The following is a 25956-nucleotide window of genomic DNA, read 5'->3' as shown; positions in this document are numbered from 1 at the left end:
AGAGTTAAGGCACTTACCCTGCTAACCTGGTTCAAACTCTAACACTGCAAGATTCCCTGAGCACCAACAACTAGTCCTGAGCGGAGAATAGGGAGGAGTCCCCAAGCACTGCAGTTGCGTCTAAAACCTCCCCGCTCCCACTCCCAAAAAATCCTATGAAAATTAAGTATTTCTCTCTTTAAACACACTTTCTTTCATTAGTTTCTGTATTTCCCAGTCCTCTTATTTTTTCTTACTTTCTGGTACATTACACCGAATAAACTACTCCTTGAATTACAATCTGAAGGTAATGAATCACACTCAAAGAAGTGGGGAAAAAAAAACCCAAAACAAAACAATATGGACTTGGACTGCAACTCTATGATAAAGCACTCTTTTTATCCTGTGGAAGGTCCCAGGTTTGAGTGCCAACACTCACCCATGCCCACCCCCACCGCCCAAAAAAAGAAGAAAGAAAAGAAACAATCAAGCCTGAGTCCCAAGTGTCAGCTCTTTCACTATTGTTGAGATCCCTTTGCAATTTAGTCTCTTACCTACATGATAAAGCTAGAGCTGTAGTGATAGTACAGTGGGCAGGGTGCTTGCCTCGAATGCAGCTAACCCATCACTACAAATGCTGCCCTGAGCACCATAAGGAGTGGTCACTGAGTGCAGAGCCAGGAATAAGTCCTAAAGCACAGTCAGGTGTGGCCAAAACACAAAACCGAAGCAGAACAGGGCCAGAGAGAGATAGTACAGTGGCTAAGGTACTTGTCTTATATGTTGTCAACCTGGGTTTGTTCCCTGGCACTGCATATGGTCCTCTGACCACATGGAATACTAATACTCAAATCCAAGTGCAAGGCAAGTGCTCTATCCACTGCACTATTGCTCCAGCCCTAATATGATTTATTTGAAAGTAAAAATTACAAATACAATTTTTAAATGCTATTTTTAATGTTTTATTATTATTAATCAGAACACGTTTTAATGAAAATTACAACTATAAATTACAATTTCGAGGTGCCTAAAACTTTGCTATTTATTATGAGGGGCCACACCCATTTAACAGGGGACCGCCTGGGGTGCGGAGGATCAAACCCAGGTTAGCTGCATGTAAGGCAAGCACCCTACTCACTATACTCTCTCTCCAGCCTCAGTATGAAACTTTTTAAAGCACCAGCAGAATGTAAACGTGGTTAGGGATTCTTAGTAGCAAATGGCTTATCTTCTACTATTTTTAGCCAAACAGACAAAACTGCTTTTCCTTCTCCCTTCAGGAAATTGATTTATTACGTTGTGGAAATTTCCATTCAAATGTTACTATAGGAAGATGATGATAGACAACCGTAGATAAACTGGATGTTGAAAACTTCCCACTAGCTGCATAAAATTCTAAACAACTTTGTGGTATAATATAGGTTTATGTTCTGTACATGTTTTATAAAACATACGTATTAACAACACTGAGTCTGAGAAGCACACTATTTGAGTACACTGCCAAACTTCATCAGTGCCATGGAGAACTACTTTGATAATATAAAGATTTATATAAGTAAGAGTATCAAAATAACGAGTATTAAACACCCAGTCAAAGGCAAATAAAGCTTAACTATATTATTCTCAAGACGTGAAGTAATAATTTATGGCAGAGTCCTACAAACATTTTCTGTTTTGACTGGTAGTAATCATTTCTGACTTTGGAAGTCATCTGATCTGTTTCAAGTATTCAACAGTGCCACTGTTGAATGTCTAAAAGCATAGACAATAGATATGTCTAAAAGCCTATGTCTAAAAGCATACATAATAGATAAATAAGTATGGTAGTGATTGAATAAAGCTTTAATGAACACTAAAAAGCTGACTTTCATATAATCTTCAAGTGCCAAAAAAATTTTTTTCATAACCATAAGAACTGTAAATATCAATGCTAGAGAGATAGTACAGCAGGTAGGCTACTTGCCTTGCACACAGCTGACTCAGTCTCAATCCCTGACACCCCATCTGTTCCTCTGAGCCCTGCCAGGAGTGACTGGTGAGCGCAGAGCCAGAAGTAAGCCCTGAGCACTTTAGGGTGTGGCCCCAAAAACAAAACAAAAGAACTGTAAATATTATTCTCAGCATGTAGACTATATAAACCAAGCAAGCAAGCCAGTGAACTCAGATTTAATCCATAAATTTCTTTAATCAACTCAAGAATATTACCAAAGGTGGTCCTTCATTTATATTATTCTACTTTATGCTTATTAGGTTAAATGATTACTGAGGTATCAAATGAATTAATGCTAAAATTCAGTTTTATCATAAACAAATGGGACTACATTGAACTAAGAAGCTTCTGTACTTCAAAAGAAACAGTGAGGGGCTGGAGCAATAGCACAGTGGGTAGGGCATTTGCCTTGCATGCGGCTGACCCAGGTTCGATTCCCAGCACCCCATATGGTCCCCTGAGCACCGCCAGGAGTAATTCCTGAGTGCAGAGCCAGGAGTAATCCCTGTGCATTGCCAGGTGTGACCCAAAAAGAAAAAAAAAAAAACCCAAAAGAAACAGTGACCTAAATACAGAAAGAGTCCACAGAATGGGAAAGAATATTTACCCAATACCCATCTGATAAGGGATTAATATCCAGGATATACAAGACACTTGTAGAATTGTATAAGAAAAAAACCTCCAACCCCATCAAAAAATGGGGAGAAGAAATCAACAGAAGTTTCCTCAAAAAAGAAATACAAATGGCCAAAAGGCACATGAAAAAATGCTCCACATCCCTAGTCATCAGGGAGATGCAAATCAAAACAACAATGAGATATCATCTCACACCACAGAGACTGGCACACACTCAAAAGAACAAAAGCAACCAGTGCTGGAGCGGATGTGGGGAAAAAGGGACGCTCCTTCACTGTTGGTAGGAATGCCGACTGGTCCAGCCTTTCTGGAAAACAATATGGACAGTCCTTCAAAAACTAGAAATTGAGCTTCCATATGACCCCACAAATCCACTTCTGGGAATATATCACGAGGATGCAAAAGAGCACAGTAGAAATGCCATCTGTACCTATATATTCATTGCAGCACTGTTCACAATAGCCAAAATACGGAAACAACTCGAACCTAAAACAGATGACTGGTTAAAGAAACTTTAGTACAACTACACAATGGAATACTATGCAACTGTTAGGAGAGATGAAGTCATAAAATTTGCTTATAAATGGATAAACATGAAGAGTATCATGCTAGGTGAAATGAGTCAGAAAGAGAGGGACAGACAGAGGGACTGCACTCATTTGTGGAGTATAAAATAACATCATATGAGGCTGACACCCAAGGACAGTAGATACAAAGGCCAGGGGGATTGCTCCATAGCTGGAAGAATGCTTCATGAGGGAGAGGAGAAGGCAGATGGAATAGAGAAGGGATCACTCAGAAAATGATGGCTGGAGGAACCAGCCGGGATGGGAGATGCATGCCGAAAGTAGTTAATGGACCAAGCATGATGACCTCTCAGTGTCTGTGTTGCAAGTTATAATGCCCAAAAGTAGAGAAAAAGTATGGGTAATGTTGTCTGCCATAGAGGCAGGGGGAGGGTGGGAAAGGGGGGTATACCCAGGATATATATTTTTTAATAGTTTATTTTTAATTAGTGAGTCAACGTGAGGGTACAGTTACAGATTTATACATTTTTGTGCTCATGTTTCCCCCATACAAAGTTCGATAACCCATCCCTTCACCAGTGCCCATTCTCTACCACCAGTAAACCCTACATCCCTCCCACCCTCCCCAGTCCCGTCTCCCCCCACTCCACACTGCCACTATGGCAGGGTATTCCCTTTTATTCTCTCTCTCTGATTAGGTGTTGTGGTTTGCAATAAAGATGTTGAGTGGCCATTGTGTTCAGTCTCTAGTCTATATTCGGCCCGCAATACCCTTCCCCCACATGACCTCCGACCACATTTTACTTGGTGTTCCCTTCTCTGAGCTGCCCAGAATGAGACCAGCCTCAAAGCCATGGAGACAGCCTCCTGGTACTTATTTCTACTATTCTTGGGTGTTAGTCTATAGTCTATTATTCTATATTCCACAGATGAGTGCAATCTTTCTATGTCTGTCTCTCTCTTTCTGACTCATTTCACTTAGCATGATACTTTCCATGCTGATCCACTTGTATGCAAACGTCATGACCTCATTTTTTCTAACAGCTGCATAGTATTCCACTGTATAGATGTACCAGAGTTTCTTCAACCAGTCATCTGTTCTAGGGCACTCGGGTTTTTTCCAGATTCTGGCTATTGTAAACAGTGCTGCGATGAACATATAAGTGCAGATGTCATTTCGACTATACTTTTTGGCTTTTCTGATACCCAGGATATTGTTGGTGGGGAATGTGCACTGGAGGGATGGGTGTTTGATCATTGTGAAACTGTAACCCAAACATGAAATCTTGTAACTATCTCACGGTGATTCAATAAATTAAAAAAAAAAAAGAAATAAAATTCAGTTTTAAATATTAGGAATAAATTTTGACTTATCAAATCTTAAGTCAAAAATAGACTTGAAATACAGCTTCCATGAAGTAACAAAATTACTTTCAAGGTTATAAGATGCAAATAATAGTCATGAACAAAACATTGAAATTTTTTTTTCTTTTTGGGTCACAACTGGTGATGCACAGGGGTTACTCCTGGCTCTGCACTCAGGAACCACCCTTGGCAGTGCTCAGGGGACTATATGGGATGCTGGGAATCAAAACCAGGTTGGCCGCGTGCAAGGCCCTACCCGCTGTGCTATTGCTCCAGCCCCAAAACACTGGAATTTTGAAACTTAATTTGAACATTTTTTTTTTCTTTTTGGGTCACACCTGGCAATGCACAGGGGTTACTACTGGCTCTGCACTCAGGAATCACCCCTGGCCATGCTCAGGGGACCATATGGGATGCTGGGATTTGAACCCGGGTCGGCCGCGTGCAAGGCAAACGCCCTACCCGCTGTGCTATCTCTCCAGCCCTTAATTTGAACATATTTAAAAATCTGTTTTAAAAGGGCCCTATCTCCTTCAATACAAACTATCTTATTAATACTAAAATTTCTCAAAATAAAGACATCCACAAGATTCACACTTATTCTATTACTTATCTTTTATACTGTAGATCTCTTTTCTTTCTATGAATGAGTATGGTTTCTTGAAAATCATGAATTATTCAGTGTTAAGCCTGTTTTTCACACAAGATATGAAAATGCTTGTTCATTGTTTTTGTTTCTGGCCCACTCCTGGTGTGCTCAGGGCTTACTCCTATCTCAGTGCTCAGGAATCACTCCTGGCAGAGTTTGCAGAACCATTAAGTGGTGCTGGGGATTCAACCCAGGTTGGTTTCATGCAAGTAAGCACTTACCTAGTGTACTACTGCTCCGGCCCCTGAAAAAGTTTTGAACGTGGGATACATATGGCTTACCAAGGAGATCGCTAGAAATGTATTTGTTTTATTCCTTCTTTCCGGGGAGCACACAAGACTCACACATGCAAGATAAAATATCTACTACTGAGTCACTTCCTCCACCCTATTCACATATTTATTATTTAAATATGTTTATATTTAAATATACTCATATTTATATGCCCTCGGCCCAGATAAGATCTGGAGCTGCTGCTCACGAAACAGACCCTCTGCTCGTAAAGACTATGATCCAAGAGGTCTTCTAACCCATTTTGGCATCCAAAGCGGCTTCTTACAGACATGCATCTAGACTGTGAGCTGTACTACGACTATGTGCCGCCTGGGGAGGGATTTTCCCTTTCCACCCTGTTTTTCTGCGCGGAAAATGACGGCTGCGGCATCATCCACGTGGCGAGAGCCACACCCTAAGACTTCCACCCAGAGGTAGGAACTTTGCAATGCTGTGGCTCATAGGTGATCATGGGATGGGGGTGGTACCAGCACGCCCTCAGCCCAGATAAGATCCGAAGTTGCTGCTCGAAAAACAGACCCTCTGCTCGTAAAGACTATGATCTATGAGGTCTTCTAACCCATTTAGGCACCCAGAGCGGCTTCTTTCAAACATGCATCTAGACTGTGAACTGAACTAAAATATCAGAAATCCAAAACCGCGTGGCCACTATCTCGGCCGCTCGAGCTCAAAGAATCTTCATTCTCAGCAATGAAAAGAAATTATTAAATTATGCCTTTTCAGCAGGCCTGATTATTGGGGGAAAATTCCAAACAATAATAGTGAGTTCTCTATTGAAATATTGAATGTATTCAAAGTATAGAGAATAAAATGAAGATCATTAGCTACTTAGGTGGGGGCTGGGTGGGAGGGGGTATTTTGGGGTTCTTGGTGGTGGAACATGTGCACTGGTGAAGGGATGAGGGTTCAATCATTGTATGACTGAGACTTAAACCTGAAAGCTTTGTATTTTTTTTTCCTCTCACAATGATTCAACATAATAAAATAAATAAATAAATAAATAAATTCATATTTAAATTCTGCAGTCAAATGTTCTACCACTGAGTAATACCCCCGCCCTAGCATTTGAATCCTGGTAATATTATAACTAGTCTCATAAAATCATATATTAGAACATTATAGGCAAAAACCACAAAGCAGTTCAATTATACAAATGTTTCACAAAACTGTTACCTAATGTCATCAAAGCAGCAATCAACAACCATCCAGCCTGAGTGCGTTGAATTGAAAGGCGACTATTTTGAGCAGCAGAACAAAGCAAATCTTGTGCTAATGTCATAATAACCTATGATAAAAAACATGGAAAAACCTTATCAGTTTATAATTTGTCAACAAATGAAAAATTAACTCTGTACTTATATATAAACATAAACGACACTAGGCCAAGAAACAGGCTTTGTACCTAGCCGACTTGGTCTAGGTCACTGGCACTGCATATGGTTCACCAAATCCCACCAGGAGTGATCCCAGAGTATAGAGCTAGGAGTAAGTCCTGAGAACCGCTGTGTGTGGATCCAATCCAAACCAAACTAAGGAAAGGTGATAAAGGCTGTCATTTCATACAGATCAGAACATCTCAAAATGAGCTATATTGCCCTCTGGGGACTGGAGTGGTAACAGCTGCCTTACAATTGAACAGCAGTGTCTGTTCACTTAAAGAAAGTTAGGGGGCTGGAGTGATAGCACAGCGGGTAGGGCGTTTGCTTTGCACTCGGCCGACCCGGGTTTGATTCCCAGCATCCCATATGGTCCCTCAAGCACCGACAGGAGTAATTCCTGACTGCTAAAGCCAGGAGTAACCCCTCAGCATCGACAGGTGTGACCCAAAAAGAAAAAAAAAAAGATATTTGGAGGGGCACTGAGGGATTTCTTTTCTTCTTCTTTTTTTTTAATTTCCTGAAAAAGAGGCACTAAGCCAAATAAGTTTGGGAACCTCTGAGTCTCTACCATGGTATATCATTGATAGCTCATCACTCCATAGTACACCATTCAGAAAACCATATTTAAAGAGAGAAACTTTCAAGGTTAAATACTGGTAAATTAGGTCATATGTAGCAACCCCGTAATTCCTTAAAAAGCTTATAGAATGATAACTTTCTAGGACTGTACAAGTTTAGCTGTTTAAGACTTAGAATAGCTAAGTCTTAGACAGCTAAGTCTTAAACTTAGGTAAAATTTTTGCTTTGTTGCTGCAATGTCAAGTGTGCAAAACTTGTGTGCTAAAGGTTGAATACTTGGTTGCAGTGTCCCAAGGTCCCAACCCCGCAGTGCTGGGGAACAAACTTAACCATATATACATATATATATAAGCAGGTACTCTACCACGGAGTCACATCCCCGGGCATAAATTTACTTTTAGTTTCAAGCAAAATTTACTTATTTATTTTTTATTTTATATTATTTTTGCTTTTTGGGTCACACCCAGCGATGCTCAGGGGTTACTCCTGGCTCATGCACTCAGAAAACACTCCTGGCGGTGCACGGGAGACCATATGGGATGCTGGGAATCAAACCCGGGTCGGCCGCGTGCAAGGCAAATGCCCTACCCGCTGTGCTATTGCTCCAGTCTCACAAAATTTATTTTTAAGTTTTTTAGATCTGTGGTTACTACAGCAAGTTTTCTTACAGAAATCTTCCTTTATAAAATTTCTACATTTTCTGCATGGTAAAATAGTCCTTATACGGTCATTTTCTGCTTTAGAACTACAATAGCTCCACAGAATCCTCATCCCATTTTGGCTGGAAATGGTATTTAGATACATAGTCTAAACATTAGGCACTTTCTCTCCTAGTTGACATTGTTCTTGCATCTTTTCACTGAACAGTGGTACTTCTGAAAACATGGATGTGTCATGGTAGGGCACAACTTTACAGGATTATTTGTATTTTTAACTCAACATAAACAGTTTTTACTTAACATTTTTTACTATTCAGCTGCAGCGCTGGGTTTCTGTTTAGCTTTTGAAATACAGGGTACTGAGCACCTGTGTTCCTGGCTCTGAGTTCAGAGGTCACTCCTGGCAGGGCTCACGGACTTTATGAAGTGCCAGGGACAAACCTGGGTCAGTTACATGCAAGACAAAAGCTCTAACCAATGTTACAATCTCTCAGCTCCTGCAGTTATTTTTTTTTTTTATATAAAGTATCTTGGTTCTTAAAAACACTGTGTACTTTATCTTACTATATACAACTTAATTTTAAAAACAGGTCACCAATATCACTAACTATAAAAATATTAAATATACTTTATCCTTTTTTTGGAAGTTCTATTTGTCCTTTATGAAGCAATTTTCACTGCTGTTTTGGGCTATACCCAGTGGTACAAGGGCTATTTCTGGCTCCTGCATGCAAAGCATGCATTCAGCCAGTTGAGCTATCTCCCCAGCCTCTACAATGCGAAACTTTAATTTATTTTTGCTTTGCTTCTTGGGTCACAAACCTCGCAGTGCTCAGGGCTCACTTCTGGTAGGGTACAATGCACTTTCAAATGCACTTCTAGGACAGAACCGAAGATGGTGTAAAATAAAGACCAAGAATAAATGAGGTTACTAAATAGAAATACTTTCAATAAGAAGCACATAAGCACACCTATTTAAATGGGGAGAAGACATTATTTTACAATCTTTTTATTGCGACAGTAATTATATTTAACACCAAGTAGCAGAATGAAGCTCATTACTTAAAAATTTGCCCTGGGTGGCCTTGATAAGATGATGATGTTTTTAGGAAACAAACTTGAAATACATCACTGTATGTTACAAATAAAATCATTACCTTGCCTTTTCCATGAGGAATTCCTAGTGGGCAATGTTTTACTGCCCCCAACAAAGCTGCCACAGCAAAACTAAAGCCAGTCACTGCCTCAGGTGAAGACTTAAGTACAGTAAGACGTTCAAGGCATCGATCTAAGAGAGGTGTTAGGTAAGAAGGCAATGCTACAGCAATGCAGTGTAAACACCAGGCTGCTGCTAGTCGGACAGAAATGCTAGGATGAACAATAAATGACATGACACCATCAAGAATGCCTGGAAGGACAGAATGAAAAATGATTACTTAAGCTACACAGATGAAACGCAGCTATGAAAGAGTCAAAAGAACAAGCACCTAAGTGGATACATTTATTAATTTTTTACAAAAGTTAAATCAGGATATTTTTCTTAAAATGGCACATACGGGGCTGGACCAATAGCACAGCGGGTAGGGCATTTGCCTTGCACGCGGTCAACCCGGGTTCGATGCCCAGCATCCCATATGGTCCCCTGAGCACTGCCAGGATTAATTCCTGAGTGCAGAGCCAGGAGTAACCCCTGTGCATCGCCGGGTATGACACAAAAAGAAAAAGAAAAAAACCAAAACAAGGTAAACTGGCACATACTTATATTTTCTATATCCAAGAACTCTAATGTATATCATGAAAAATGGCTTAAATAAAGTTAATAAACAGAAAAGTTATTTTTTGAATAAGCCAATGTTCTGCTTGAGATCATTAATTTGGTACTAGGAAGTGTATACAATCATTAAACAATAAAAACAAACTGACAAGAAATTCACTACATCCTCCTTAAAAAAATCACTCTATAATTATCTTTAAAATTAGTATACTTCTTACTGCCATAATTCGCTCATTTGAAACAAAATCAAGATTACAAAATCCTTACTAGGCTATTATGAAAACTGTGAAGTACCACTAAAGAAAAATGTCTGCAGGCTAAGTATGTAGGCCAGCTATACTGCATGCTTCAGATATATGAGGCACTGGGCTCAATCTGTGCTATCCTGCCCCCTCTCAAAAAAAAAGTTTAAGAAAAAAGTATATATTCACTGCATTCAACTTATATCATTAAAACATGTAACAGTTCTTGTTGACTGCAACTTAAATAACACATGTTCTAAGATAAGTAGTTCCTAAACAAAATATAATGTAAACCTTCAGTCTGAAAGAAATTTAACTTAAAGGACAAAATCCATTAAATTTTTTTGACATTGTTTAAAGAAGTCACAAAAGCTCATTATTATATGATACCATTTATATAAAATGTCCAGAACAGACAAAGCTATAGAAAGTATCAGTGATTATTGGGGACTGATTGATTGTGGAGGAGAGTGACTACTAATGAATACAGGACTTCTTAGGATGAAGAGAACATTCTTGTTTTGTGCCACACTTAGCAATGCTCAGGGGTTATTCCTGGCTCTGGACTCAGGAATTACCCGTAGTCATGCTCAAGGGACTATATGGGATGCTGGGGATTGAACCCAGGTTGGTCACATACAAAGCAAGTGCCCTAATCTCTCTCCAACCCCAATGAAGAAAAAATTCTGAAACTGGTCAGTGGTGATAACTGCATAACTTTGTGAACATGTCAAAATTTCTAAACTCTGTACCTAAAAAGGGTGAACTTGATGGTTATGAATTACCTTTCAAAGTGACCAAATATTTTCCAAAGAGAAAAAGAAAACAGAAACAACTTGAAAAGAAATTTAAGAATTACCTGCATTAGTATATAGAAACTGCAGGTGAAAGTTAAGGAGTTTAGGGTCACTGTTTCTATTTTCTTAATATCTTCAAAAGGAAGAAGGGACTTGGAGAAGACAAAAAAACCCATGTAAATACATTTTCTATTTTATTTTAAATATTAATTATACCTAATTCATGTAATATGTCTAGAATGGAATCCATAATGAACTATATGAGATTTCTCATTTTTCCAAAAACAATCTAGCATAAAAGTAAAAACAAAATATCTAGACAAAAATATGAACAACAGATACCTGTACTTGATTCCTGTATCAAAGGTGCAGCTGTGGTGCCAAGACTATATATGAGATTTCCAAGTTCTTGTAGAGCACATACCAGCATATTCTGGCTGGCTGCTACTTCAGCAGCGCCAACACGGGTTTCCAAATTACCATCACTCACAACTGCATCTGATAGAAAAGAATTAGTTAAACATCATTGTTTTATTAAAATAATCAAAGTGGTTAAGAATTAGAACCCGAGTATAAAGACAGCATTACTAACTTCACTTGATCTATATTCTAATGTAAGAGCTGCAATACTTAAACAGGAAATTACATAAAGAATTGAACTAAAATAAGTAATTCGGTGTAAGCAACCCAATCAAAGACACTTTATTACTCTTTCAGCAAGTAGGTATTCATGGACAACTAAAGAGTATTTTTTAAAAACAGTCAGAAGAGACTTAAGTCAGTACATGAACTGCAATGAACTTTTAACAAAAACAATGCATCAACTTCTGTAAGATCATGAATTCTGAGGCACATTATCACCAGCCTCTAAGATCTTTACATAGATATGAAGACTTATCACCAAGTCAGATAATTTGTCTCACCTACATTTTGGCTACTTTATCATGATCATGAAACAACAGACATCTTATAGGTTTTTTGTATTAGGCCAGGCTAACATTTCCAAAGAGAAAATTCCTTTTTGTTTTGTTTTTGTTTTGGTGTCATATGCTCTGGAGCTATTTTGGATCTGTGCTTGGGGGTTACTCCAGGAGGTTGTCAGAAAACCATGAGGTGAAAGGGATCAAACCTGGGCCTCCGGTATTAAAAGCACATGCTCTAGCTCTCTGAGGTACCTCGGGCCTGGGACAATTCTTTAAACACTGCAAAAAAGAGATGAACTCAGTAGACTCATACCCACAACTTTCTTTAACTTCCAGAGAGCCTGGCAAATATCCTTGGCAGCAGCAATTTGAGCCTTTTCTCCAAGAAGGCCACCTATAGTTGCTCGGAGAATAAAAGACACACAACGGCGACCACAGACAGCATCCATCTGGGTTTGGGTGGCCTTAGGATGTGACGGTGACACAAGACTTAGAATATGAGAAAGAAATGTTGCAAAATTCCTTTCTAGCCATGCTCCTCCTAGTGTTGAAACAAATACGACATAAGCCTAAAAGAAAAAAAAAAAAGATGTTTTATATTCCAAATAAATCCAGTTCTATGTTCTCTTCACAAAAAGTTACAGAAAAAAATTCACAAATTTAAAAAATTTCTCATTTAGAGTCATTTGAGCTGAATAAATATATCACTATTTTTTGTGACCATACTGAACTACATACACTTTCAACTGAGATTTTATTTATGGTGCCTGTATTATTTTGGTCATACTGTGCATAGTTTTAGTACAGTCAGCCAATAGTTACATATGCATGCTTCTTTCAACAATTATTCAAGTTCTTTAACACTCCTTTTGTTTTGGGGGGCCATAAATGGCTGTGCTCAGGGGTCACTCCTGGGAGGCTTAGGGAACCATGTGATGTGCTGTCGGCTGAACCCAGGTTAGTCACTTCAGGTAAATGCCCTACCTGTCATACTATTGCTTTGGCCCTCTTTAACATTCTGACCAAAAAACCCTAGTCAAACTTGTGAATACATTGTAAGTATTTACCATGTTCTAATACCGTAACTCTGAAATTTAGAAATCTGAAAAGTTTATTGTGATGAATTATTGCTTTGCATTTCCATGAATGTTAATGATTTTCTTACAAAATCTGTTTTTCAGAAACACAGTTCACAATTATATTGGAAATGTTACATTTCTAATATACAGATAGAATGAAACAAAAAGAACATAATGTGAATTTTAACTTTTGTGGGCTCAATACTAAAGTGTATGCCTTGTATGTGGTGAGACCTGGGCTTAATCCCAGACATTAAAACAAAATTTTTTAAAAAGTTTTATTTAAATGGGGCTGGAGCAATAGTACAGTGGGTAGGGCGTTTGCCTTGCACGCGGCCAACCCGGGTTCAAATCCCAGCATCCCATAAGGTCCCCTGAGTACCGCCAAGGGTGATTCCTGAGTGCAGAGCCAGGAGTGCCCCTGTGCATCGCTGGGTGTGACCCAAAAGCAAAAAAAAAAAAAAAAAAAAAAGTTTTATTTAAATTTTATTTTTTAAAAGTTGTTCACAATAATTTATTATATTTAATATTTCAACACCAGTCCCTACACCATTATACCATCCTACCACCATTATTTTAAATTTTCCCACCCCACCCAAACCTGCCCCCAAAGTATGTACTAAATAAGTTATTTTGTATTGCTTATTATGGATAACCTGCTAAAGATAACCCAAAAAAGTTTCCTTAGAGAAGAATGTGTGAAGAGTGTTGTAACTCACACTGGACTTATTAAACCTTTGTATAAGAGATTACTAACATGCTGTAAAAAATTTTTTTTATTCAGGGTTGGAGAGATAGTACAGTGGTTAAGGCACTTGCTTTGCATATGGTCAACTTAGGCCCAATCCCTGACATCCTAGATAATCCCCTATGTTCCACCAAGAGTAATTCCTTACTGCAGAGTCATGAATTACCCCTGAGCATCATTGGGTATGGCCTCAAACCAAAACAAAAAAAAATTTTCCCATTAAATTGTAGCAGCATTTAGAGAACAAGATAAATAAGGAACTACAGACCTTCACACTAGTGTATCTAAGACACTTTATTCAGGGTTTTTACTTTTAACTTTTAAGGCCAAGGATTTATAGTCATGCAATTAGATTATTTGCTATACTCATTATTTAGGGGTTAAAAACCATTCCAAGGCAAATATAATATAGCCCATGCTGAATAGAATATTCCTAGCAGCCTACATCTAAACTACACATTATACCCATACACGATGGAAGACATGATAAACCACTAAGACATATGAAAGCACAAAGATTAGAAACAATTTTAAAATGCTATTTGTGTCTCAGAGGAAAATACTCATTATTAGGAACTGAAAACACAGTGTGGATAATAACCTAAACTAAAGGTAAGGTTCTTTCACGGTCTAGTTTTATTTATTTATTTATTTATTTATTTATTTATTTTTATTTTTATTTTTATTTTCTTTTTGGGTCACACCCAGCGATGCTCATGGGTTACTCCTGGCTCTGCACTCAGAAATTACCCCTGGCCATGCTCAGGGGACCATATGGGATGCTGGGAATGGAACCCGGGTTGGCCGTGTGCAAGGCAAAGGCCCTACCCGCTGTGCTATTGCTCCAGCCCCTCACGTTCTAGTTTTAACTTCATGATTTCCATTTATAAATTTGACAGCATTTACTCTTCATAATGTCACTTTTTTTTCTTTCCTTTGTGACAGAGGTGGTGCTCAGGGATTACTCTCAGCTCGGTGCTTGAGAGCTGCTCTTGGTGATACTCAGAGGATCATGCAGTGCTGTGGACTGAATGTGGTCCTCCAGCATGTAAAGCATGCATTCTATCCAACTCAACTACCTATCTCCCTTGCTTCTAGTGTCAGTTCAGACTAGTGTCAGACATTAAAACTTTAATTCATTACTGACCACTGAGAATTCTATGTGGGATGCTGATTTGTGACTCTAACCTGAGTAACTCCAACTCGAACATCCCTACTGACTGAACTGGTTCCCTTGAGCATGTCTCCACTGGCTCGAAGAAATCCTGAACTCCCACGTAGAAACCCCGTTCCTAGTAATTCCAGAACTTCCTCCAAAGATACTTTGCGAATGCTTTGTCGTGAAGCTGCTATAACAAAGAACAAAACATATGATTCATATTTTATAGACTGAATTTTAGTGCATTATCTTGATTTAGATGTCCTTGACCAGCATGTTAAAAAAACCTTAAATTCAAACAAAACAGAAAATTATATAGTGTAATAAAATTATAATATGTAACATAACTTTAATATGCAATGTCATATACATTGATATAAAACTATTCAAGAAATTAGAGGTTAAATCATACCAGACCCCCTTTCCCCCAAAAAAATCATACCAGACCTAAGTGGAGGAAAGGGTGAAAAAAGAAATCATAGAATATCCGAAACTACCCCATACTGACAAAGTCTGCACCACTTTAGGATTATGCTATATTACATTCTTTTTCTCCTCATTAAAACACTGACCGGTCTTTTAAAATAAAGGAAAATAGTTCTAATTCTCCATGAATAAAATTGTTACACAATGCTTCAAAAATTCTTCTAAAATATTGAAAGTCATTTTATTTTTCCAAACGCTGTACAGCCCTTCATGAAAAATAAAACTACATTCTACATTTTACAATTCTCAGCAGCAAGTAACACTTTTTAAAGTTCCCTTAGTCACTGAAGAAATCAAAGCTCAATATAGCAATTCAACTTGCCATAGGCTATAATAATAAATAGATTAATACAGGTAGAATATTTGTCTTAAACTGGAGCGACAGCACAGCGGGTAGAGCATTTGCCTTGCACGCGATGACCCAGGTTCAATTTCTCCGTCCCTCTCGAAGAGCCAGGCAAGCTACCAAGAGTATCCTGCCAGGATCACAGCAGAGCCTGGCAAGCCACCCCTGGCGTATCTGATATGCCAAAAATAGTAACAAGTCTCACAATGGAGACGTTACTGGTGCCCCAGTGTTACAGTGCTACGACAGAATATTTGTCTATATTCTGCTTGATAGAGCCAAGTCTTTTACCTGTGAATATCAAAGAAAAAAATCTCTCTCTTAAAAACAGAACAAGCTAAAAAACCAATAGGGGCACCTGAGAGATTATATTGTGCTTAAGGCACTGCCTTGCATGTAGCCAATCTAGACCTGATCTGCAGCACCACATCTGGTCCTCTGAGCCCCACCTGAGGAGTGATCCTGAGTACAATCAGTAGTAAGCCCTGAGCACTGCCAGATGTGGCCCCCAAATTAAACAATTACCAAACAAAACACCAAAACCATTTTCATTCCTTTGAAAAGTGGTCACAGGTTCTGACCCTAACTTATCAACTTAAGATATATACAGCGGAGAAACAATCTTATCAACTAAAATTAAGCTGGAAATAGCCATCAGAAGCAAATAATGTTTATATTGACATTTGGTAGAAGAACAGTGAATAATACACAATCTGTTTCTTGATGACTCATCAGTTCAAGGAAGGAGAGACAACAGTAGATTTAGACACAAAGTATGTATTACAGTATGTCAAACAAGAATTTAAAGCATGCAAAAAAAAAATGAGGTCAGGATTTCTCGAGTTGGTAAAAACAGTTTTTGGGATTTAAATACAGGGTGGGATTTTTGGGCCAGGGCTGTGTTTCAATGACATAGCAAATGACTTACATATATGAGCATCTAGATTTGATCCCAGCACCACAAAAGTTAATAAGGAAAAAGAAATTATGGGGGTGGAGGATGGGGAGAGGGAGGGGGGGAGGGAGAGAGAGAGAGAAAGAAAGAGAGAGAGAGAGAGAGAGAGAGAGAAACTTTGACAGGACTCTGTTTTGAAGGCCACACCTAGCAGTGCCCAGGAGCCATGCTGGCTCTGTGCTCATGCTATGACCACTCCTGCCAGTGCTGATGACTGAACATTCATCTCCCACACATGAAGTAGTTGCTCCAGCCTGTATAACTACCTATCTCTCCAGCTCTGAAAAGAGGGGACCTTAAAGACATTTTGAGAGTAGTGAGGAAATCAGGAATGGGGATATCTGGAGAAGAGTTCAAGGCAGAGTAAAGAGCAAAGGCAAAAAGGCCTCAAGGAGGGATGTAACACTTAGTGACTTCAGGCAGAGCAATGTGTATAGATTAATGAAGGGGTCTAGAATGAAGCAGGTGAGAATATAAAGATGGGAGAGAGCAAAAGACAACTGATCTTACAGACTTTGTAACCAATGAGTGAAGTGAGGTGCCACTGGCCAGCTGGAAAAAAGAATATGGTCATTTTCCTACAATGTTGCAAGAAGGCTATAGAATAGAGTATGCAGAGAAAGATGTAGAGAAGCACACCAGGAGCAACTAAGTCATTTAAGCAAAGAGACAAGAAAGAGGTACTTCTTCACTTTCTTGGATCAAGGTGGTATAATGATCTAAGTCTGGATTCTTTTATTTTTTTTTGCTTTATGGATCATACCCGACAATGCACAGGGGTCACTCCTGGCTCATGCACTCAGGAATCACCCCTGGCGGTGCTCAGGGGACCATATGGGGTGCTGGGATTCAAACCCGGGTCGGCCATGCGTGCAAGGCAAACACCCTAGCCGCTGTGCTATCACTCCAGCCCTAAGTCTGGATATTTTTATACATTTGTTTTATAAGAATTTTTCAAAGCTACAAAAAAGCTGCAAGAATTGTACAATAAACTCTCACACATCCTTCAGCTAGACTTAGAATATTATCCTTTATCATTTTCACTTTTTTTTGAAGTATACATGTTTTGTTAGTCATTATAAAATAGCCTTTGATTTGAGTTCACCTGGTGTTTCCTCAGATGTTTTTGCAAGAGAGAATTACATAAATTGTTGCTGCAGCCTTCTCAGTGCATCATATCAAAAAGCACTGTCAATGGAGCACTATTCACAAGAGCCAAAAATCTCAAAATAACCAAGGGTCCAAGAACAGATGACTGAATAAAGAAACTATGGTATACGTACACAATTGAATACTACTAGGCCATAAGGAAAAAAAATATGAAATAATGCAATCTGCTCCTCTGTGGAAAGAATTGGAGGAAATTATGCCAAGTGAAGTCAGCCAGAAAATCTCCCTCATACATGGGCTACTAAAAAGCACAGTAAGGGAACAACAGATGACCAAAAGCAACAGAATCAGAAAACTGGTCTACATAACTACTAGGCTTGGGTCTTTTCTGTAAGACAGGAATCTCAAAGAAGACTGAATTAGAATTTCCAGAGAAGAGGAAGGAAAACCAAGATCCTAAAAAGCAAGTAAAAAAAGGCAAGGAGAAACAACTGAGTTTACTGTTGCTAACAGTTCTTTTATCTCCTGAGATTCGCTCTATTTTTTAAAATTAAAAACTTGAGATCTTCAGCAATGTTTACATATTAAAATTGATATATATTCTGCCACTTCAAAAGGAATAATGGGAAGCAGTATTAAGGTTGTTTTAATCAACTGGGAAAAATAACAGTAAAAGATGTTTTAAATATATGAATTTACCTGCTACTGGATGTTTAGAAATTAAAGCTTTAGCCAACACTGTGCCTAGAAGCTTTGAAACTGAAATCCGCACATCATAATTAGAACCTTCAAAGGATTTAAAACATAATGTAGCCATACTGTCCAAGTCTGTACTCCACATAAAGACGGCCTCATTCTGAAGTTCAAGGAGACACTATTCAATTGAAAAAAAAAACATTAATTAATAACTAAACATATCTGTCAAGTTCAGATTTATTCAAGTTGCAGAAAGTATCAAGGTCTAAGAAAATAATACAAATCCAAAACTATCTGAATAATAACTGCAGAAACATTAAATGCTGACGTAAGTCATACAAATTAATCTACATAAAGCAATGTACCCACAAAGGTAGGGAAGTGAAAATGTCTCTGAAAATGTCTTTAGGGGCTGGAGCGATAGCACAGTGGGTAGGTCGTTTGCCTTGCATGTACAACCCGGATTCCATTACCAGCATCCCAGCACTGCCAGTAGTAATTCCTGAGTGCAGGCCAGGAGTAATCCCTGTGCATCACCAGGTGTAACTCAAAAAAAAAAAAAAAAAAGAGAGAGAGAGAGAAATGTCTTTAAAAGCTATCTCTTGGTAAGAACAATTGCAACGTAAATAAAATTTACTGTATTATTATTATTATTTGTGAGGAAGGATGGCGAGGTTCCCAAATAGTGCTCAAGGATCCTAAGAGCAATTCCCAATAATTCTTATCCACCCAGGCCAAGGTTCAATGTTAGGCCCAAGGATCAAAAGCTGCCTGGGTTCAGAAGTGGCCTAGGGAAAACCCAGTGCCACCCTAAAAGCAATCTTAGGCCACCTGGGTTATACCCTGCAATGCTTAGGGGACCATGTGATGCCAGGGATTGTACTGGAGTCAGCTGCATGCAAGGCATGTCTTAACCCCTGTACTATCCCTCCATCTCTTAACCGATTATGTTAAGAATGTACTGAAGTCAGGAGAAAGTACAAATACCTAGTACAAATACCTAATAGTGCAAATAGCTACCATGCACTTGGACGTGCGTTTCATATCTACCACCACCACATGGTCCCCAGAGCACTGCAGAGTACAACCCTGGAGGCTCCCAACACTGTCAGAGCAGCCCAGGTAATCCCTGGCATCACAGGATCCAAGCAGCACTGCATCATTGTGCCCTCGAATTGTACCAACATCTGGTTGGCCAAGAATCGCTATTGGGGAACCCAGACTTCCTGATCAATGCTTGGAGGGGCCCCTCTAGTTAAGGAGGGGAAAAAAAGTCTCGATTAAGACAAAAAAATAAAGGGGTGGGCCAGTGTAAAGGCTGGAGCGATAGCACAGCGGGTAAGGCCTTGCACGAGGCCGACCTGGGTTCGATTCCCAGCATCCCATATGGTCCCCTGAGCACCGTCAGGAGTGATTCCTGAGTGCAGAGCCAGGACTAACCCCTGAGCATCTCTGGGTGTGACCCGAAAAGAAAAAAAGAAAAAGTACAGTAGGTAGTTGCACAAGGCTAACCAAGGTTATTTCCCTTGTATTCCACATAATCCTGAGCCCCACCAGGAGTGAGCCCTGGGTGTAGAGCCAGGTGTATGTCCTAAGAATCATTGGATAGTGATCCCCAAAACAAAGACAAACATAGGGGGTCAGAAAGATGATACAGTGAGTAAGGCATTTGCCTCGCATGCATACAACTTGTTCTGCCAGAAGTGATCCCTGAGCACAGAGCCAGGAGTCCAGAATACTACTGGGTGTGGCCCCAAAACAATTTTCAAAAAAATTTAAATATAAAAAACTCTCCAAATATAAACAAACTTTCAACAATGGAACAATCACATATAAACTTAAATTTATACAATTACAGACAGAAGGCACAACAGAGTGGGATGAATACTTAAGAGTCTGGAAACTCTTAATTTAAACTTTTTAACTGAATGTTACTATCAGAAGAGCCTTCCACAATCTGCATTGATTCTCTGGACTTCAGTTAATTCATATGTAAATTAACTAAGGATGAGTACCAAAATAGTTATCTTTATGATGACTACTAATTGTTACAGGAATAAACTGCCCTTTTTTCCCCCCCTTTTGCTTTTTTGGGCCATGCCCGGTGGTAATCAGGGGATACCTCTGACACTGTCTCAGGAGTCACTCCAGGCAGTGTCTGGGTCACCACACAGTGCCAGGGATTACACTGGGGCTTCCTGTATGCTAGCATATATTTAGCTCATTGAACTAGTTCTCTGGCCCATTTTCATTTTCCTTATGTTAATACTTAGAAAAGTCTATCAGACCATTTCACCTTTGCAGCAGCACAACGAACAGCCATGGATCTATCTGTTAAACAGGTTCGAGCAGCTTTATAAATATCTCTGTGGCAAGGTGCAGCAGCAGCTCCCAGTCCATTCAATATATTCTGCAGACTCAGCATAATCTCATAGCGACCTTGAGACTATCAGAGAGGGGAAAAAAAGTAGAAAATAGAGAAACAATTTACCAATTCACTTGTAAAGAACTGCACTAAGCACTGCAGTTTCCCTTAGAGATATAATAAGATTACTATACCAACAAACCAATCTATTCTGACATTCATTGTATCACTGTATCACTGTCATCCCATTGTTTGTTGATTTACCTGAGTGGGTACCAGTAATGTCTCTATTACACTCAGCCCTGAGATTTTAGCAGCCTCTCCTTACTCATCTTTCCCAACAATTGGAGGCTTTTTCAGGGTCAGGGGAATGAGACCTATCATTACTGTTTTTGGCATATTGAATACGCCACGGGTAGCTTGCCAGGCTCTGCCATGTGGGCGGGATACTCTCAGTAGCTGCTAGGCTCTCCGAGAGGTATGTATATATCTGTTACTGTATTTGGTATATGAATACACCATGGGGAGCTTGTCAGGCTTTCCGAGTGGGGGTAGACTCTTGGTAGCTTGTCATTCTGACAATAGGAAACATTAAGGGAGCCAGCAAAATGACTCAAGTAACAATATGCTTAGCCTGTGTGGATGCTGGCTTTAATCCCTGCACCTCATGCCCCCAACCCAGCACCCTGGGTGTGGCCCTTATGGTTGTTCTGAATACTGAAGGTCCTGAGCACCACTCAAGTGGACCTTTATCTCTAGCTGTGTACACCCAGGTATGCACCCACAGCAATTAATGGACAAAATGAAGGGCGAGGAGACAGCTCAAGGGTCAGAAGCACATGCCTTGCACAAGTGTATGTACAAAGACCAAGTTCCGTCCAGAGCACAAAATGGCCCCACCATATCTAACACTATGCACTGTTAGATAAACAAAGTCAAGCATAGGGTCTGGAGGCCCCCAACAACCACTAGGTCTGAGCAGCTCTACATCCTCAGGCCCTGGCACTGACCCATCAGCCTGAGTGGCTAAGTATGACTAGGAGTGGTGCCCATGCCTCTGAGCACTGCTTGGAGGGCCCTCTACTCAAAAGGGAAACAAACGTTACTGGATGCTATTTTACAAAATGCTGACTAATCTGCAAAGTACTCTGTGTATACATATATTTTAACATAATACAAATCCAGAGCTGATGTGATCATGAATAACCAGAAAATAAGATTTTTTAACAAAAAATTTAAATGCTGTATGTTGGTAAGCATTTAATAAATAACTGCTTCAATAGGAGATAATAAAGCAAGTACACAGGCTCTGCCAACCTCTCATGTTATATATAGTGTCTGCTACTGATACAACAGTAGCTGCTTAACAGACCTATATATAATCTACCGGTACAAGAAATTTAACTTGTATGTTAAAAGTTTGGGCTTTGGATTTAATACCTTGGGTTGAATCTTGGTTCTGACTCTTTTTAACATGTGACTTTAGTTTGCTCTTTTTTCATCGAAAAAAAAAAAAAACCTAAGTTAAGGAGCCAGAAAGATAATAGCATGATTAAGAGCCTTGCCTTGCATGCAGTTCAATTCCCAGCACCACATGGTCCCCCCAGCATCACTGAGAGTAACTAACCCCTGAGCACCATCAAGTGTGAACCAAACCTCCCCTCTGAAAAAAAAAAAAAAAAAGAAAGAAAATCTCACAAAGCCAGTAGGAGAAAAAAAAATAAGCCTATGTGGGTAAAATGTTTAAAAATTATACATATATACACAGTGTAAACATGATGCTTAGTACATAGTAAACATATAAGAGATAGAGACTTTGCATTACTAATGTTTTACTACATCCTTCCAAATAATTCATAGCTCAGGTTTCTGCAGAGCTATATAAATAAAATCAGAATAAGAAAAAGATCAACATCAGGTATTATTTTTATTTAAGATAATAATTTATCTTTGTTCAGAGGAGTTCAATAGTAATTATAGGAGGACATAATAAAATGAGTGCTTGTCCAAAGAGCTAGTACAGTGGGTAAGGCATTTGCCTTGCATGCAGCTAACCCAGGTTCTACTCTTTGTACCACATATGGTCTCCCAAGCACTGCCACAAGTGATTTCTGAGCACAGAGCCAGGAGTAAGTTCTGAGCACTGCTAGGTTTTGCACCCCCCCCCAAAAAAAAGTGCTGATGGGATACTGATGAATTTCATTTTAGTGCAATTTAATAAGTTGTCTACCAGTGATGAATAATCAAAGGTAGAATTCCTTGTGATAGTACCAGATAATTATTGTACTTAAAAAAAAGTAGGGAAACAATATTTAGAAATAATTTAGAATTAAATATTTAGAAATAACTAATTTCTGAGATCTACAGAGTAATCCTATCTATCATGCAGCAAAAAATATCCTAGCTTAACCAATGAAGTTGTAAGAAAAAAGTGTATTGTTGTCATACTCCAGTAATAAAGGTTCTTAGAAGTATCTGAATCAAGGAAAAAACACCCAATTTTATTATTACTCTCTTCTGAATTACAATTTTTAGAAAACTGCCTTTGAGAAGTGACACATTGCATAAATTCATCAGTTTTATGGTACAGACTTCAATTTTGGAACTTCTTGCATGAAATCCATTCTTCTTAAAACTTAATGTATTTCACATTTGAATTTTTCCATATCATTTTTGAAAATCTGTGCAAAAGTCTGAAATTATTTCTGACTTGTTCTAGAGTTTTTCCAAATCAGGCAAGAAACTTAGATGGGAGTTTTCTATATAAAGGGGCTAAGTTATTATCCCTAAATATTATTGAAACATACTTTTCAAATTTTTTTTTTTTCTTTTTGGGTCACACCTGGCAATGCACAGGGGTCACTCCTGGCTCTGCACTCAGGAATTACTCCTGGCGGTGCTCAGGGGATCATATGAGATGCTGGGAATCGAACCTGGGCCGGTCGTGTGCAAGGCAAACGCCCTACCTGCTGTGCTATCACTCCAGCCCCAACTTTTCAAAATTTTGATGTATAGCATGCAAATGAAATAGCTCTAATTTCAAATTGATTAGTAAAACTACACCAGGAAGGAGATTGTGGTTATCTAAGAGGACAAATAAAGAAATAGATTTTTTTTTTTTTAAAAAAGGGCATTCCCTACTGATGGTGCCAAGATCAATGAGGCTAAGAATATACTCCCTCCTCAACCTCCTGCAATAAAGGAGATCCAGAGCCTAGTCATACCTACACCCTCCAAGCTTGTTCCCACCTGATTAAATACGTTATTCCCTTCTAATGATAGTCCAATACTAATTTGTCCAGATGTATATCTTCATAGTCACAATTATGTAGCTAGGTTCTCGGTACAAAGCAGTATCAGATTAAAAAAAAAATGTGAGGCAAGGGTCTGCCAGGAAAATACCTTAGTTTTTGCCCATGTGGACTTATCTGAATATGCAAAATTCTTTTTAATGATTGTTTTCTATATAAAATCACAATACACTAAGGCATACATGCAACACCAAGAAATACTTTATATATTTATATCATGCACACGTACATTATTTATAGATAAAAGGTCGTTAACTGGCCAAAACTCTATAAAATACTTTTTTGTTTGTATTTTGGGTCACACCCAGCAATGGTCGGGGGTTACTTCTGGCTCTCCCCTTAGAGCATCACTCCTGGTAGTACTTGAGAACCATGAGGAATGCTGAGGATCGAACCCTGATCAGCTGTGTGCAAAGCAAGAGAGCTATCAAACTGTACAGTCACTCTAGCCCCCAAAATACTCCTTTTAGTCTTTTAAACTTGTAATTACTTACCTCAGCACTCTTCATAGCTTTAAGAATATTCCCCACAGTATCAGTAAAGGTGTTCCCCAGCACTCTACCCAACTTCTTGTACAAGGAACCCAAACACACCACAGCAGCACTGAAACAACATTTAAGTTAGAAATTAGTGATGGGTGAAAGATCCAGAAATATGCAGAGGTGATTAATAAAATTTCCCAGAATCTAATCCTATAAACTAACACATGACACTCAAATGAGTAAAATAACTTACACTTAAATAACCAGAACTTTAAAAGGATGAACTGATCTTTGACAATCTAAATCTTAACCCAAATATCTCATTCCATACATTTTACAAAACAAAATTCTGAAAATATATTGTGGAACTGAGCTTTGATACAATCAAATATTGCCCTCCCTGTGAAAGAGCAGGGAGGGCCAAAGACTGAGCTCAGCAGACTGGAGCTGCACAGTGGAGGCCTGAGTTCAAGCCCTGGGACCGTATGATTACACAAGTCCCAACAGGAGCAGCCTCAATGCCAGAAGTACACCCTGGGGACTGCCAGGTGCGGTCCCCCCAAAAAAGAGAAGAGAATAGAGTTAAATTCCTGCCTTCCTTGCATGTGAGGAGCGCTGAGTTTGTCCCTGACACTGAAAACAGAAAACAAGACAAAAGGATTTTACAAAAAGAACCCCACAAAAGAGAAATAAAAAAAAATTAGCAAGGGAGATCTTGCAAACAGTGAAAACTTCACATCGAGGAGCTACCAGGTTGATTCCCAGCACTACAAGGTACCTGAGCACTACAAGAAGAAAGCATCACTGTCTGGTGATGGCCAGAAATTTATTTATTTAGGTGTGGCCCAAAAACAAAAACAAAGATAGTAAACAAGGATTACTATTCTTAATTTTTTATGAAATCTGAAAGCTTTATAAAAAAAGTACATTTTGATGTACGTTCAAATTAAGACCAACAAAAATATCTGTAAAATCACTGAGTATTTTTCTATTTACTATAAAAATATCTAAAAAGTAGATGTTTGCTACTTATTTCACTACTGAAAACTACTATACTAAAAGAGTTTATCAAAAACATGAAGAACCATGGGAGCCAGAGCAATAGCACAGTGGGTAAGGTGTTTGCCTTGCATGTAGACAATCCAGGTTAGACCCTGGCATCCCAAAAGGTTTCTCAAACCCCACCAGAAGTGATCCTTAAACACAGAGCCGAGAGTAAGTCCTGAGCAAAATCAGGTCCAAAAAAAAAACCCCAACTTAAAATAGCACATTCTTACTGCTAACATTTAAGTAGAATAGTTTTAATTTCCAAGCCTAAATTTCAAATACGCTGTTTCATATTCTTAGAAACCATGACCCTACAATGCTGGGAGGGGTCCAGGACCATTCCTAGAAATGTGGGTGTTGGGGTCCATTTAGGGTCATG

General features: G+C 38.9%; 1 protein-coding gene across 6 annotated transcripts in view; it reads right to left on the bottom strand.

Annotated features, from left to right (window-relative positions):
- HEATR5A (HEAT repeat containing 5A) overlaps positions 1-25956 on the bottom strand; it is a 106185-nt gene that overhangs the window by 57222 nt on the left and 23007 nt on the right. For 3 of the 6 annotated variants that reach the window (XM_055133064.1, XM_055133066.1, XM_055133067.1), the window contains 8 exons: positions 24543-24651; positions 20669-20818; positions 18376-18550; positions 14809-14969; positions 12107-12362; positions 11213-11368; positions 9215-9465; positions 6614-6725 (listed from right to left, as the gene is read on the bottom strand). In XM_055133064.1, the coding sequence (XP_054989039.1) occupies positions 6614-6725; positions 9215-9465; positions 11213-11368; positions 12107-12362; positions 14809-14969; positions 18376-18550; positions 20669-20818; positions 24543-24651 (1370 nt within the window). Of the gene's footprint in view, positions 1-6613; positions 6726-9214; positions 9466-11212; positions 11369-12106; positions 12363-14808; positions 14970-18375; positions 18551-18737; positions 18928-20668; positions 20819-24542; positions 24652-25956 lie in introns of those variants that run through there. The other 3 variants (XM_055133065.1, XM_055133068.1, XM_055133069.1) reach the window with 3 other exon arrangements.

Source organism: Sorex araneus, chromosome 3, assembly GCF_027595985.1.
Source record: "Sorex araneus isolate mSorAra2 chromosome 3, mSorAra2.pri, whole genome shotgun sequence".
NCBI lineage: Eukaryota > Metazoa > Chordata > Mammalia > Eulipotyphla > Soricidae > Sorex > Sorex araneus.
The sequence above is the reverse complement of the archived record's forward strand: the minus strand, read 5'-3'. Positions and strand labels throughout refer to the sequence as shown.